Source organism: Oncorhynchus mykiss, chromosome 13 (assembly GCF_057628025.1).
Source record: "Oncorhynchus mykiss isolate SJ-2025 chromosome 13, ASM5762802v1, whole genome shotgun sequence".
Taxonomy (NCBI): domain Eukaryota; kingdom Metazoa; phylum Chordata; class Actinopteri; order Salmoniformes; family Salmonidae; genus Oncorhynchus; species Oncorhynchus mykiss.
The window spans coordinates 83,403,871-83,418,870 of NC_143034.1; the positions used below are offsets into that span (position 1 = coordinate 83,403,871).

The 15,000-nt window shown below is 41.8% G+C and overlaps 1 protein-coding gene across 1 annotated transcript in view; it reads right to left on the reverse strand.

Annotated features, from left to right (window-relative positions):
- Window positions 1–15,000, reverse strand: part of cacna1ha (calcium voltage-gated channel subunit alpha1 Ha) — a 156,540-nt gene that overhangs the window by 60,783 nt on the left and 80,757 nt on the right. The window contains exons 8-11 of the mRNA XM_090194382.1: window positions 14,454–14,546; window positions 10,614–10,852; window positions 7,900–8,066; window positions 589–1,101 (exon numbers count right to left, since the gene is read on the reverse strand). Coding sequence (XP_090050508.1) covers window positions 589–1,101; window positions 7,900–8,066; window positions 10,614–10,852; window positions 14,454–14,546 — 1,012 coding nt within the window. The remainder of the gene's footprint in view (window positions 1–588; window positions 1,102–7,899; window positions 8,067–10,613; window positions 10,853–14,453; window positions 14,547–15,000) is intronic.

Here is a 15,000-nt window from a genome sequence, read left to right on the forward strand (position 1 = left end):
TCTTACTAGTTCTACTATAGAAATACTGTGTATATATAGAGATGGTTCTTACTAGTTCTACTATAGAAATACTGTATATATATAGAGAGATGGTTCTTACTAGTTCTACTATAGAAATACTGTATGTAGAGAGATGGCTCTTACTAGTTCTACTATAGAAATACTGTGTATATATAGAGAGATGGTTCTTACTAGTTCTACTATAGAAATACTGTATATATATAGAGAGATGGTTCTTACTAGTTCTACTATAGAAATACTGTATGTAGAGAGATGGTTCTTACTAGTTCTACTATAGAAATACTGTGTGTATATATAGAGAGATGGTTCTTACTAGTTCTACTATATAAATACTGTGTATATAGAGAGATGGTTCTATTATAGAAATACTGTGTTTCTATATAGATGGTTCTACTATAGAAATACTGTATATAGATAGAGATGGTTCTACTATAGAAATATTGTGTATATAGAGAGATGGTTCTTACTAGTTCTACTATAGAAATACTGTGTATATATAGAGATGGTACTTACTAGTTCTACTATAGAAATACTGTGTATATATATATAGAGAGAGATGGCTCTTACTGTGCTGTCCCATGAGTTGGTGCAGCTTGCTGAGGGGGTCCGGACTGTTTTCTGAGAGGGGCGAGGGCTGTGTGGGGAGGGGCCTCTGGGGCTGTGTGGGGAGGGGTATGTGGGGTTGTGTGGGTTGGGGGCTGTGGGGGTGTCTGGGGAGGGGGCTGTAAGGCTGTGTGGGGAGGGGGATGTGAGGTTGTGTGGGGTGGGGGCCGTGGAGGTATGTGGGGAAGGGACTGTGGAGGTTTGTGGGGAGGGGGTTGTGGGGGTGTGTGGGGAGGGGTTTGTGGGGGTGTGTGGGGATGTGAGGCTGTGTGGGGAGGGGCTTGTGGGGGTGTGAGGGGAGGGGGTTGTGAGGGTCTGTGGGGGTGAAGTTGCGGTAGCTGCAGACGAAGGAGGGCAGGATGGTGGGGTAGTTCATCCCTCCGTTCAGACGACCCAGGAGAGACGACCCCAGCCCAGGGGTCACAGAGGGGTCACGACCCGGGACAGGAAGTGACCTCATCTCCAGCTCCTCCCCACCTGTAGGAGTCATTATGTTGATTTAATTAATGAAGGTTAGTCAGACATATTTTATAGGCAGTTAAAGATCTATTCAAATCATCCTGAACATTAGATTCAGGTAAAGACCTATTCAAATCATCCTGAACATTAGATTCAGGTGAAGATCTATTCAAATCATCATGAACATGAGATTCAGGTAAAGACCTATTCAAATCATCCTGAACATTAGATTCAGGTGAAGATCTATTCAAATCATCATGAACATTAGATTCAGGTAAAGACCTATTCAAATCATCCTGAACATTAGATTCAGGTGAAGATCTATTCAAATCATCATGAACATTAGATTCAGGTAAAGATCTATTCAAATCATCATGAACATGAGATTCAGGTAAAGACCTATTCAAATCATCCTGAACATGAGATTCAGGTAAAGATCTATTAAAATCATCATGAACATTAGATTCAGGTAAAGATCTATTCAAATCATCATGAACATTAGATTCAGCTAAAAAGGACAATCATTTAGTTTCAAAATCCACAGTCCTATTCCACCGTAGTATAATCCACAGCCCTATTCCACCGTAGTATAATCCACAGTCCTATTCCACTGTAGTATAATCCACAGTCCTATTCCACTGTAGTATAATCCACAGTCATATTCCACCGTAGTATAATCCACAGTCCTATTCCACCGTAGTATAATCCATAGTCCTATTCCACACCACTGTAGTATAATCCACAGTCCTATTCCACCGTAGTATAATCCACAGCCCTATTCCACCGTAGTATAATCCACAGTCCTATTCCACTGTAGTATAATCCACAGTCCTATTCCACTGTAGTATAATCCACAGTCATATTCCACCGTAGTATAATCCACAGTCCTATTCCACCGTAGTATAATCCACAGCCCTATTCCACCGTAGTATAATCCACAGCCCTATTCCACCGTAGTATAATCCACATTCCTATTCCACCGTAGTATAATCCACAGTCCTATTCCACCGTAGTATAATCCACAGTCCTATTCCACCGTAGTATAATCCACAGTCCTATTCCACCGTAGTATAATCCACAGTCCTATTCCACCGTAGTATAATCTACAGTCCTATTCCACAACACCGTAGTATAATCCACAGTCCTATTCCACCGTAGTATAATCCACAGTCCTATTCCACCGTAGTATAATCCACAGTCCTATTCCACCGGAGTATAATCCACAGCCCTATTCCACCATAGTATAATCTACAGTCCTATTCCACCGTAGTATAATCCACAGCCCTATTCCACACCACCGTAGTATAATCCACAGCCCTATTCCACCGTAGTATAAACCACAGCCCTATTCCACCGTAGTATAATCCACAGCCCTATTCCACCGTAGTATAATCCACAGTCCTATTCCACCGTAGTATAATCCACAGCCCTATTCCACACCACCGTAGTATAATCTACAGTCCTATTCCACCATAGTATAATCCACAGTCCTATTCCACCGTAGTATAATCCACAGTCCTATTCCACCGTAGTATAATCCACAGTCCTATTCCACACCACCGTAGTATAATCCACAGTCCTATTCCACTGTAGTATAATCCACAGTCCTATTCCACACCACCATAGTATAATCCACAGTCCTATTCCACCATAGTATAATCCACAGCCCTATTCCACACCTTGTAGTATAATCCACAGTCCTATTCCACCATAGTATAATCCACAGTTCTATTCCACACCACCGTAGTATAATCCACAGCCCTATTCCACTGTAGTATAATCCACAGTCCTATTCCACACCACCATAGTATAATCCACAGTCCTATTCCACCGTAGTATATTCCACAGCCCTATTCCACCGTAGTATAATCCACAGCCCTATTCCACCGTAGTATAATCCACAGTCCTATTCCACCGTAGTATAATCCACAGCCCTATTCCACCATAGTATAATCCACAGTCCTATTCCACCGTAGGATAATCTACAGTCCTATTCCACCATAGTATAATCCACAGTCCTATTCCACCGTAGTATAATCCACAGTCCTATTCCACCGTAGTATAATCCACAGCCCTATTCCACACCACCGTAGTATAATCCACAGTCCTATTCCACCATAGTATAATCCACAGCCCTATTCCACACCTTGTAGTATAATCCACAGTCCTATTCCACCATAGTATAATCCACAGTCCTATTCCACACCACCGTAGTATAATCCACAGCCCTATTCCACTGTAGTATAATCCACAGTCCTATTCCACACCACCATAGTATAATCCACAGTCCTATTCCACCGTAGTATAATCCACAGTCCTATTCCACCGTAGTATAATCCACAGCCCTATTCCACCGTAGTATAATCCACAGTCCTATTCCACCGTAGTATAATCCACAGCCCTATTCCACTGTAGTATAATCCACAGTCCTATTCCACCGTAGTATAATCTACAGTCCTATTCCACCATAGTATAATCCACAGCCCTATTCCACACCACTGTAGTATAATCCACAGCCCTATTCCACCATAGTATAATCCACAGTCCTATTCCACCGTAGTATAATCCATAGCCCTATTCCATCATAGTATAATCTACAGTCCTATTCCACCGTAGTATAATCTACAGTCCTTTTCCACCGTAGTATAATCTACAGTCCTATTCCACCGTAGTATAATCCACAGTCCTATTCCACCGTAGTATAATCCACAGTCCTATTCCACACCACCGTAGTATAATCTACAGTCCTATTCCAACGTAGTATAATCTACAGTCCTATTCCACCATAGTATAATCCACAGTCCTATTCCACCGTAGTATAATCCATAGCCCTATTCCATCATAGTATAATCTACAGTCCTATTCCACCGTAGTATAATCTACAGTCCTTTTCCACCGTAGTATAATCTACAGTCCTATTCCACCGTAGTAAAATCCACAGCCCTATTCCACCGTAGTATAATCCACAGCCCTATTCCACACCACCGTAGTATAATCCACAGCCCTTTTCCACCGTAGTATAATCCACAGCCCTATTCCACCGTAGTATAATCCACAGTCCTATTCCACACCACCGTAGTATAATCCACAGTCCTATTCCACCGTAGTATAATCCACAGTCCTATTCCACACCACCGTAGTATAATCCACAGTCCTATTCCACCGTAGTATAATCCACAGCCCTATTCCACACCACCGTAGTATAATCCACAGCCCTTTTCCACCGTAGTATAATCCACAGCCCTATTCCACCGTAGTATAATCCACAGTCCTATTCCACACCACCGTAGTATAATCCACAGTCCTATTCCACCGTAGTATAATCTACAGTCCTATTCCACCGTAGTATAATCTACAGTCCTATTCCACCGTAGTATAATCCACAGCCCTATTCCACACCACCGTAGTATAATCCACAGCCCTATTCCACCGTAGTATAATCCACAGTCCTATTCCACACCACCGTAGTATAATCCACAGTCCTATTCCACAACACCGTAGTATAATCCACAGTCCTATTCCACCATAGTATAATCCACAGTCCTATTCCACCGTAGTATAATCCACAGTCCTATTCCACCGTAGTATAATCTACAGTCCTATTCCACCGTAGTATAATCCACAGTCCTATTCCACCGTAGTATAATCCACAGCCCTATTCCACACCACCATAGTATAATCTACAGCCCTATTCCACCGTAGTATAATCTACAGTCCTATTCCACACCTTGTAGTATAATCCACAGTCGTATTCCACACCACCGTAGTATAATCTACAGTCCTATTCCACCGTAGTATAATCTACAGTCCTATTCCACCGTAGTTTAATCTACAGTCCTATTCCACCGTAGTATAATCTACAGTCCTATTCCAACCGTAGTATAATCTACAGTCCTATTCCACCGTAGTATAATCCACAGTCCTATTCCACCGTAGTATAATCCACAGCCCTATTCCACCGTAGTATAATCTACAGTCCTATTCCACCATAGTATAATCCACAGTCCTATTCCACCATAGTATAATCCACAGTCCTATTCCACCGTAGTATAATCTACAGTCCTATTCCAACCGCAGTATAATCTACAGTCCTATTCCACCGTAGTATAATCCACAGCCCTATTCCACACCACCATAGTATAATCCACAGTCCTATTCCACCGTAGTATAATCTACAGTCCTATTCCAACCGTAGTATAATCCACAGTCCTATTCCACCGTAGTATAATCCACAGTCCTATTCCACCGTAGTATAATCTACAGTCCTATTCCACCATAGTATAATCCACAGTCCTATTCCACCATAGTATAATCCACAGTCCTATTCCACCGTAGTATAATCCACAGTCCTATTCCACCGTAGTATAATCTACAGTCCTATTCCACCATAGTATAATCCACAGTCCTATTCCACCGTAGTATAATCCACAGTCCTATTCCACCATAGTATAATCCACAGTCCTATTCCACCATAGTATAATCCACAGTCCTATTCCACACCACCGTAGTATAATCCACAGTCCTATTCCACCATAGTATAATCCACAGTCCTATTCCACCATAGTATAATCCACAGTCCTATTCCACACCACCGTAGTATAATCCACAGTCCTATTCCACCGTAGTATAATCCACAGTCCTATTCCACACCACCGCAGTATAATCCACAGCCCTATTCCACACCACCGTAGTATAATCCACAGCCCTATTCCACACCACCGTGGTATAATCCACAGTCCTATTCCACCGTAGTATAATCCACAGTCCTATTCCACACCACCGCAGTATAATCCACAGCCCTATTCCACACCACTGTAGTATAATCCACAGTCCTATTCCACCGTAGTATAATCCACAGTCCTATTCCACCGTAGTATAATCCACAGTCCTATTCCACCGTAGTATAATCCACAGTCCTATTCCACACCACCGTAGTATAATCCACAGCCCTATTACAAACCACCGTAGTATAATCTACAGCCCTATTCCACCGTAGTATAATCCACAGTCCTATTCCACACCACCGTAGTATAATCCACAGTCCTATTCCACCGTAGTATAATCCACAGTCCTATTCCACCGTAGTATAATCCACAGTCCTATTCCACACCACCGTAGTATAATCCACAGTCCTATTCCACACCACCGTAGTATAATCCACAGTCCTATTCCACCGTAGTATAATCCACAGACCTATTCCACCGTAGTATAATCTACAGTCCTATTCCACACCACTGTAGTATAATCCACAGTCCTATTCCACCGTAGTATAATCCACAGTCCTATTCCACCGTAGTATAATCTACAGTCCTATTCCACCATAGTATAATCCACAGTCCTATTCCACCGTAGTATAATCCACAGTCCTATTCCACCGTAGTATAATCTACAGTCCTATTCCACCGTAGTATAATCCACAGTCCTATTCCACCGTAGTATAATCTACAGTCCTATTCCACACCACTGTAGTATAATCCACAGTCCTATTCCACCGTAGTATAATCCACAGTCCTATTCCACCGTAGTATAATCCACAGTCCTATTCCACCATAGTATAATCCACAGTCCTATTCCACACCACCGTAGTATAATCCACAGTCCTATTCCACCATAGTATAATCTACAGTCCTATTCCACCATAGTATAATCCACAGTCCTATTCCACACCACCATAGTATAATCCACAGTCCTATTCCACCGTAGTATAATCTACAGTCCTATTCCACCATAGTATAATCCACAGTCCTATTCCACACCACCGTAGTATAATCCACAGTCCTATTCCACCGTAGTATAATCTACAGTCCTATTCCATCATAGTATATTCCACAGTCCTATTCCACATCACCGTAGTATAATCTACAGTCCTATTCCACCGTAGTATAATCCACAGTCCTATTCCACATCACCGTAGTATAATCCACAGTCCTATTCCACACCACCGTAGTATAATCCACAGTCCTATTCCACCGTAGTATAATCTACAGTCCTATTCCAAAGTAGTATAATCCACAGCCCTATTCCACACCACCGTAGTATAATCCAGTCCTATTCCACCGTAGTATAATCTACCGTCCTATTCCACCGTAGTATAATCCACAGTCCTATTCCACACCACCGTATTATAATCCACAGTCCTATTCCACCGTAGTATAATCTACAGTCCTATTCCAACCGTAGTATAATCTACAGTCCTATTCCGCCGTAGTATAATCCACAGTCCTATTCCACCGTAGTATAATCTACAGTCCTATTCCACCGTAGTATAATCTACAGTCCTATTCCACCGTAGTATAATCCACAGCCCTATTCCACCGTAGTATAATCTACAGTCCTATTCCACCGTAGTATAATCTACAGTCCTATTCCACCGTAGTATAATCCACAGTCCTATTCCACCGTAGTATAATCTACAGTCCTATTCCAACCGTAGTATAATCTACAGTCCTATTCCGCCGTAGTATAATCTACAGTCCTATTCCACCGTAGTATAATCTACAGTCCTATTCCACCGTAGTATAATCCACAGCCCTATTCCAGACCACCGTATTATAATCCACAGTCCTATTCCACACCACCACAGTCCTATTCCACAACACCGTAGTGTAATCTCTTAGTGAAGATCCACGTCCATATTCCCTCTGTACACGGCCACGTTTGTACCCCGACAACAATAATCTGGCCGTGTTGCTCCCCCGACAACTTTGCAGCAAACGCCAGGTCTCACAACGCCCGGTTAGGTATTTAACAACACATCTGACAGCCGCCTGACGTCTGACTGCACAGTTTGCTTGTTTACTGGTCTAGTCTACGAACCTGTTGCTACGGGGGTGTGTCCTCCATTGCTGTGCCGACAGTGGTGGCGCTGGTGATGCTGTAGCAGGTTGTGTACAGGGCGGAGCCACGGGGCGTTTCCGGACGTTCTGCGGCCGACCCCCGGACCACTTCCTCCTCCGTTAGGGTTCACCTTCTTACGACGCTTACTGACGCACATGTAATCAGTAAACAGGAAGCAGGACAAATACAACTTTATTCACTTTTACAACAGGAAGTTGAATTTATCCTGGGCTTTATTCACTACAACGAGTCAGCTAGAACAGGAAGTTGAACTTATCCTGGGCTTTATTCACTACAACGAGTCAGCTAGAACAGGAAGTTGAATTTATCCTGGGCTTTGTTCACTATAACGAGTCAGCTAGAACAGGAAGTTGAATTTATCCTGGGCTTTATTCACTACAACGAGTCAGCTAGAACAGGAAGTTGAACTTATCCTGGGTTTTATTCACTATAACGAGTCAGCTAGAACAGGAAGTTGAACTCATCCTGGGCTTTATTCACTTTTACAACGAGTCAGCTAGAACAGGAAGTTGAACTTATCCTGGGCTTTATTCACTTTTACAACGAGTCAGCTAGAACAGGAAGTTGAACTCATCCTGGGCTTTATTCACTTTTACAACGAGTCAGCTAGAACAGGAAGTTGAACTTATCCTGGGTTTTATTCACTATAACGAGTCAGCTAGAACAGGAAGTTGAACTCATCCTGGGCTTTATTCACTTTTACAACGAGTCAGCTAGAACAGGAAGTTGAACTTATCCTGGGCTTTATTCACTTTTACAACGAGTCAGCTAGAACAGGAAGTTGAACTCATCCTGGGCTTTATTCACTTTTACAACGAGTCAGCTAGAACAGGAAGTTGAACTTATCCTGGGTTTTATTCACTATAACGAGTCAGCTAGAACAGGAAGTTGAACTCATCCTGGGCTTTATTCACTTTTACAACGAGTCAGCTAGAACAGGAAGTTGAACTTATCCTGGGCTTTATTCACTTTTACAACGAGTCAGCTAGAACAGGAAGTTGAACTCATCCTGGGCTTTATTCACTTTTACAACGAGTCAGCTAGAACAGGAAGTTATGCAGCGCCTTCAGTATTCAGACCACTTGACTTATTCCATAATTTGTTACGTTACAGCCTTTTTCTAAAGTTGATGAAATTGTTTTTTCCCCCCTCATCAATCTACACAATACCCCATAATGACATCACCATATCCCATAATGACATCACAATACCCCATAATGACATTACCATACCCTATAATGACATCACAATACCCCATAATGACATCACAATACCCCATAACGACATCACAATACCCCATAACGACATCACAATACCCCATAATGACATCACAATACCCCATAATGACATCACAATACCCCATAACGACATCACAATACCCCATAACGACATCACAATACCCCATAATGACATCACAATACCCCATAACGACATCACAATACCCCATAACGACATCACAATACCCCATAATGACATCACAATACCCCATAATGACAAAGCAAAAACATGTTTTTAGACATTTTTGCTAATTTATAAAAACTAAAAACGTTTACATAAGTATTCAGACCCTTTACTCAGTACTTTGTTGAAGCACCTTTGTCAGCGATTACAGACACAAGTCTTCTTGGGTATGACGCTACAAGCTTGGCACACCTGTATTTGGGGAGTTTCTCCCATTCTTCTCTAGCAGATCCTCTCAAACTCTGTCAGGTTAGATGGGGAGCGTAGCTGCTAAGCTATTTTCAGGTTTCTCCAGAGATGTTAGATTGGGTTCAAGTCTGGGCCACTCCAGGACATTCAGAAACTTGTTCCAAAGCCACTCTTGTGTTTTCTTGGCTAAGTGCTTAGGGTCGTTGTCCTGTTGGAAGGGGTTTTCATCAAGGATGTCTCTGTGCTCCGTTCATTTTTGCCTCGATCTTGACTAGTCTCCCTGCCGCTGAAAAACATCCCCACAGCATGATTCTGCCACCACCATGGTGCCAGGTTTCCTCCAGACATGACGCTTGGCATTCAGGCCATATAGTTCAATCTTGGTTTCATCAAACCAGAGAATCTTGTTTCTCATGGTCTGAGAGTCCTTTAGTTGCCTTTTGGCAAACTCCAAGTGGGCTGTCATGTGTCTTTTACTGAGGAGTGGCTTCCGTCTGGCCTAATTGGTGGAGTGCTGCAGAGATGGTTATCCTTCTGGAAGGTTCTCCCATCTCCACAGAGGATCTCTGGAGCTCCGTCAGAGTGACCATCGGGTTCTTGGTCACCTCCCTGACCAAGGCCCTTCTCCCCCGATTGCTCAGTTTGGCCGGGCGACCAGCTCTAGGAAGAGTCTTGGTGGTTCAAAACTTGTTCCATTTAAGAGGCCACTGGGTTCTTGGGGAAACTTCAATGCTGCAGAGATGTTGTGGTACCCTTCTCCTGATCTGTACCTTGACACAATCCTGTCTCGGAGCTCTACAGACAATTCCTTGATGTCATTATGGGGTATTGTGTGTAGACAGATTTAAAAAAAAAATCAATTTTAAACAAAATGTGTAAAAATTCAAGGGGTTTGAATATACTTTCCGAAGGCTCTGTATATAATAGGTAGTTGTGTAAATACATATTTGAAAACTGAAAAAGACTTTCAAAAATAAGTTGAAATAATAATAATGAATTTGTTGTTGTCGTCGTCGTCCTACCTGTGCCAGGTTGTGTACATGCGTTGTACTCGTCGGGTCAGTTTGCGGTAGAGGTGTGAAACGTATCTCAGCATCTCTTCGTAGCAGGATCCCGGTTCGCTGTAGCTGGCCAGAGTACTGTCGTTGGACATGTAACGCGCTCGCTGCTCGCGCATCAACGCGTTCTCACGCTGCTTCGTCTCCGCAAACTGGGTCGCTATGACTACCAGGCACAGGTTGATCATGAAGAAAGAGCCCACCTGACGAAGAGAGGGAGGGAGAGAGAGAGAGAGAGAGAGAGAGAGAGAGGGAGGGAGGGAGGGAGGGAGGGAGGAAGGGATGGACGACCAAGAACGTACACAGAGTTAGAGAGAGTAAAGACGTTGGGAAAACTACTACAGCGAGACGTACTTCACTAATCATAAATCGGAAAACCCACCGACACAGGGCCAAGCAGAAACATACACACAGAGTGTGGGACAACCAGTAGCCGTCACAGAGTTTCAGGTCATTATTAAAGGCCCATTCCGTCATTTAGTTAAATTGAAGGTTTTATATCACTGAAACCAGGCAGTTGGATGACGTAAGGTACTGGACTGTGTTAATTTGACAGAAATGACTGACTCACTCTGCAGACTAGCGCGTAACACTCGCGTTGGAAATAAATAAAAAGTACAAATACATGATATTCAATCGTTTCATTTAAACTGCTTGCGTGGGTCAACGAGCCTCTGCGTAACCAGGCGCTAAAATACAACTTGGTTCTGTTTGTGACGCGCTGCAAGTCCCACCTCTCCCATCCCCTGGTTTTGGTGTTTAGGAGCATATTCCCACGTGGGTGATTGAAAGATGGACTGAGGTTCACACTCCAGTCCAGTTGGTGGTGGTAGAGCAACTTAAAGTTGGTTGACAACCGGCATATACAATCCACAGAAGAAGATACTGTACTCTGATTCTATACTGGACTCTGATTCAATACTGTACTCTGATTCTATACTGGACTCTGTATCAGTGTCTGTCTTATTCTGTACTGTACTCTGATTCTATACTGTACTCTGATTCTATACTGTACTCTGATTCTATACTGATCTCTGATTCTATACTGTACTCTGATTCTATACTGATCTCTGATTCTATACTGTACCCTGATTCTATACTGTACTCTGATTCTATACTGTACTCTGATTCTATACTGTACTCTGATTCTATACTGATCTCTGATTCTATACTGTACTCTGATTCTATACTGTACTCTGATTCTATACTGTACTCTGATTCTATATTGTACTCTGTGTCAGTGTCTGTCTGATTCTATACTGAACTCTGATTCTATACTGATCTCTGATTCTATACTGTACTCTGATTCTATACTGTACTCTGTGTCAGTGTATGTCTGATTCTATACTGTACCCTGATTCTATACTGATCTCTGATTCTATACTGTACTCTGATTCTATACTGATCTCTGATTCTATACTGTACTCTGATTCTATACTGTACTCTGATTCTATACTGTACTCTGATTCTATACTGTACTCTGTATCAGTGTCTGTCTGATTCTATACTGTACTCTGATTCTATACTGTACTCTGATTCTATACTGTATTCTGTATCAGTGTCTGTCTGATTCTATACTGTACTCTGATTCAGTTCTGAACTCTGATTCTATACTGATCTCTGATTCTATACTGTACTCTGATTCTATACTGTACTCTGATTCTATACTGTACTCTGATTCTATACTGTACTCTGATTCTATACTGTATTCTGTATCAGTGTCTGTCTGATTCTATACTGTACTCTGATTCTGTACTGAACTCTGATTCTATACTGTACTCTGATTCTATACTGTACTCTGATTCTATACTGTACTCTGATTCTATACTGTACTCTGATTCTATATTGTACTCTGTGTCAGTGTCTGTCTGATTCTATACTGAACTCTGATTCTATACTGATCTCTGATTCTATACTGTACTCTGATTCTATACTGTACTCTGTGTCAGTGTATGTCTGATTCTATACTGTACCCTGATTCTATACTGATCTCTGATTCTATACTGTACTCTGATTCTATACTGATCTCTGATTCTATACTGTACTCTGATTCTATACTGATCTCTGATTCTATATTGTACTCTGATTCTATACTGTACTCTGATTCTATAATGTACTCTGATTCTATACTGTACTCTGATTCTATACTGTACTCTGATTCTATACTGTACTCTGTATCAGTGTCTGTCTGATTCTATACTGTACTCTGATTCTATACTGTACTCTGATTCTATACTGTATTCTGTATCAGTGTCTGTCTGATTCTATACTGTACTCTGATTCTGTACTGAACTCTGATTCTATACTGATCTCTGATTCTATACTGTACTCTGATTCTATACTGTACTCTGATTCTATACTGTACTCTGATTCTATACTGTACTCTGATTCTATACTGTATTCTGTATCAGTGTCTGTCTGATTCTATACTGTACTCTGATTCTGTACTGAACTCTGATTCTATACTGATCTCTGATTCTATACTGTACTCTGATTCTATACTGTACTCTGATTCTATACTGTACTCTGATTCTATACTGTACTCTGATTCTATACTGTACTCTGTGTCAGTGTCTGTCTGATTCTATACTGTACCCTGATTCTATACTGTACCCTGATTCTATACTGATCTCTGATTCTATATTGTACTCTGATTCTATACTGTACTCTGATTCTATACTGTACTCTGATTCTATACTATACTCTGTATCAGTGTCTGTCTGATTCTATACTGTACTCTGATTCTATACTGTACTGTATATCAGTGTCTGTCTGATTCTATACTGTACTCTGTATCAGTGTCTGTCTGATTCTATACTGTACTCTGTATCAGTGTCTGTCTGATTCTATACTGTACTCTGATTCTGTACTGAACTCTGATTCTATACTGTACTCTGATTCTATACTGATCTCTGATTCTATACTGTACTCTGATTCTATACTGTACTCTGATTCTATACTGTACTCTGTATCAGTGTCTGTCTGATTCTATACTGTACTCTGTATCAGTGTCTGTCTGATTCTATACTGTACTCTGTATCAGTGTCTGTCTGATTCTATACTGTACTCTGATTCTATACTGTACTGTGTATCAGTGTCTGTCTGATTCTATACTGTACTCTGATTCTATACTGATCTCTGATTCTATACTGTACTCTGATTCTATACTGTACTGTGCATCAGTGTCTGTCTGATTCTATACTGGACTCTGTATCAGTGTCTGTCTGATTCTATACTGTACTCTGATTCTATACTGTACTGTGTATCAGTGTCTGTCTGATTCTATACTGTACTCTGATTCTATACTGAACTCTGATTCTATACTGATCTCTGATTCTATACTGTACTCTGATTCTATACTGTACTCTGATTCTATACTGAACTCTGATTCTATACTGATCTCTGATTCTATACTGATCTCTGATTCTATACTGTACTGTGTATCAGTGTCTGTCTGATTCTATACTGGACTCTGTATAGGCAGGCGTCTGTGTGATTCAGACTCTGCCTGACAAGCACCCTCTTCCTCCTCCACCCTACTTCAAAGTGCTGTAGAGAAACTAGGTCACCGCCGAGCTGCAGAAGGAGAGGAGAAGGACAGACGGCTGGGGTTGAACCCAAGTCCTCTGTATTAGCCTGATGAACTAAAGCCTAGGCATCAACTAGGAGAGATGAAATGTCCACAGGGCTATAGCCGAGCAGTATAACATATATATATCACTACTCCCTATGATGAGCAGTATAAAAAATTATTATATATACACTCACTATGATGAGGAATATAAAATATATATATATACTCACTATGATGAGGAATATAAAATATATAAAATTGTAGAAGGAGTGAGCATCCATAACGTAGTACATGATGTCCACCCAGCCTTCCAGGGTTATCACCTAGAGAGAGGGGGAGGGAGAGGGAGAGGGAGGGGAGAGGGAGAGGGAGAGAGAGAGAGAGAGAGAGAGAGAGAGAGAAGGAGAGAGAGAGAGGGTGAGAGAGAAAGAGACAGAGAGAGAGAGAGAGAGGGAAGAGAGAGGGAGAGAGAGAAGGAGAGAGAGAAAGAGAGAGAGACAGAGAGAGAGAGAGAGAGAGGAGGGGAGAGAGAGAGAGAGAGAGAGAGAGAGACAGAGAGAGAGAGAGAGAGACAGAGGGGGGGAGTTAGAGGGAAGGGAGAGGGAGAGAAAGAGACAGAGAGAGGATGGGGATTGTTATTATAGACATGAAAGCAGTACTCAGCAGACCTGCTAATACACAGACCACAGGAACATATATTTAATTTAACCCTTATGTTACCAGGTAAGTTGACTGAGAACACATTTGTAAGGTAGCAAACACTATGCAGTCACTCCT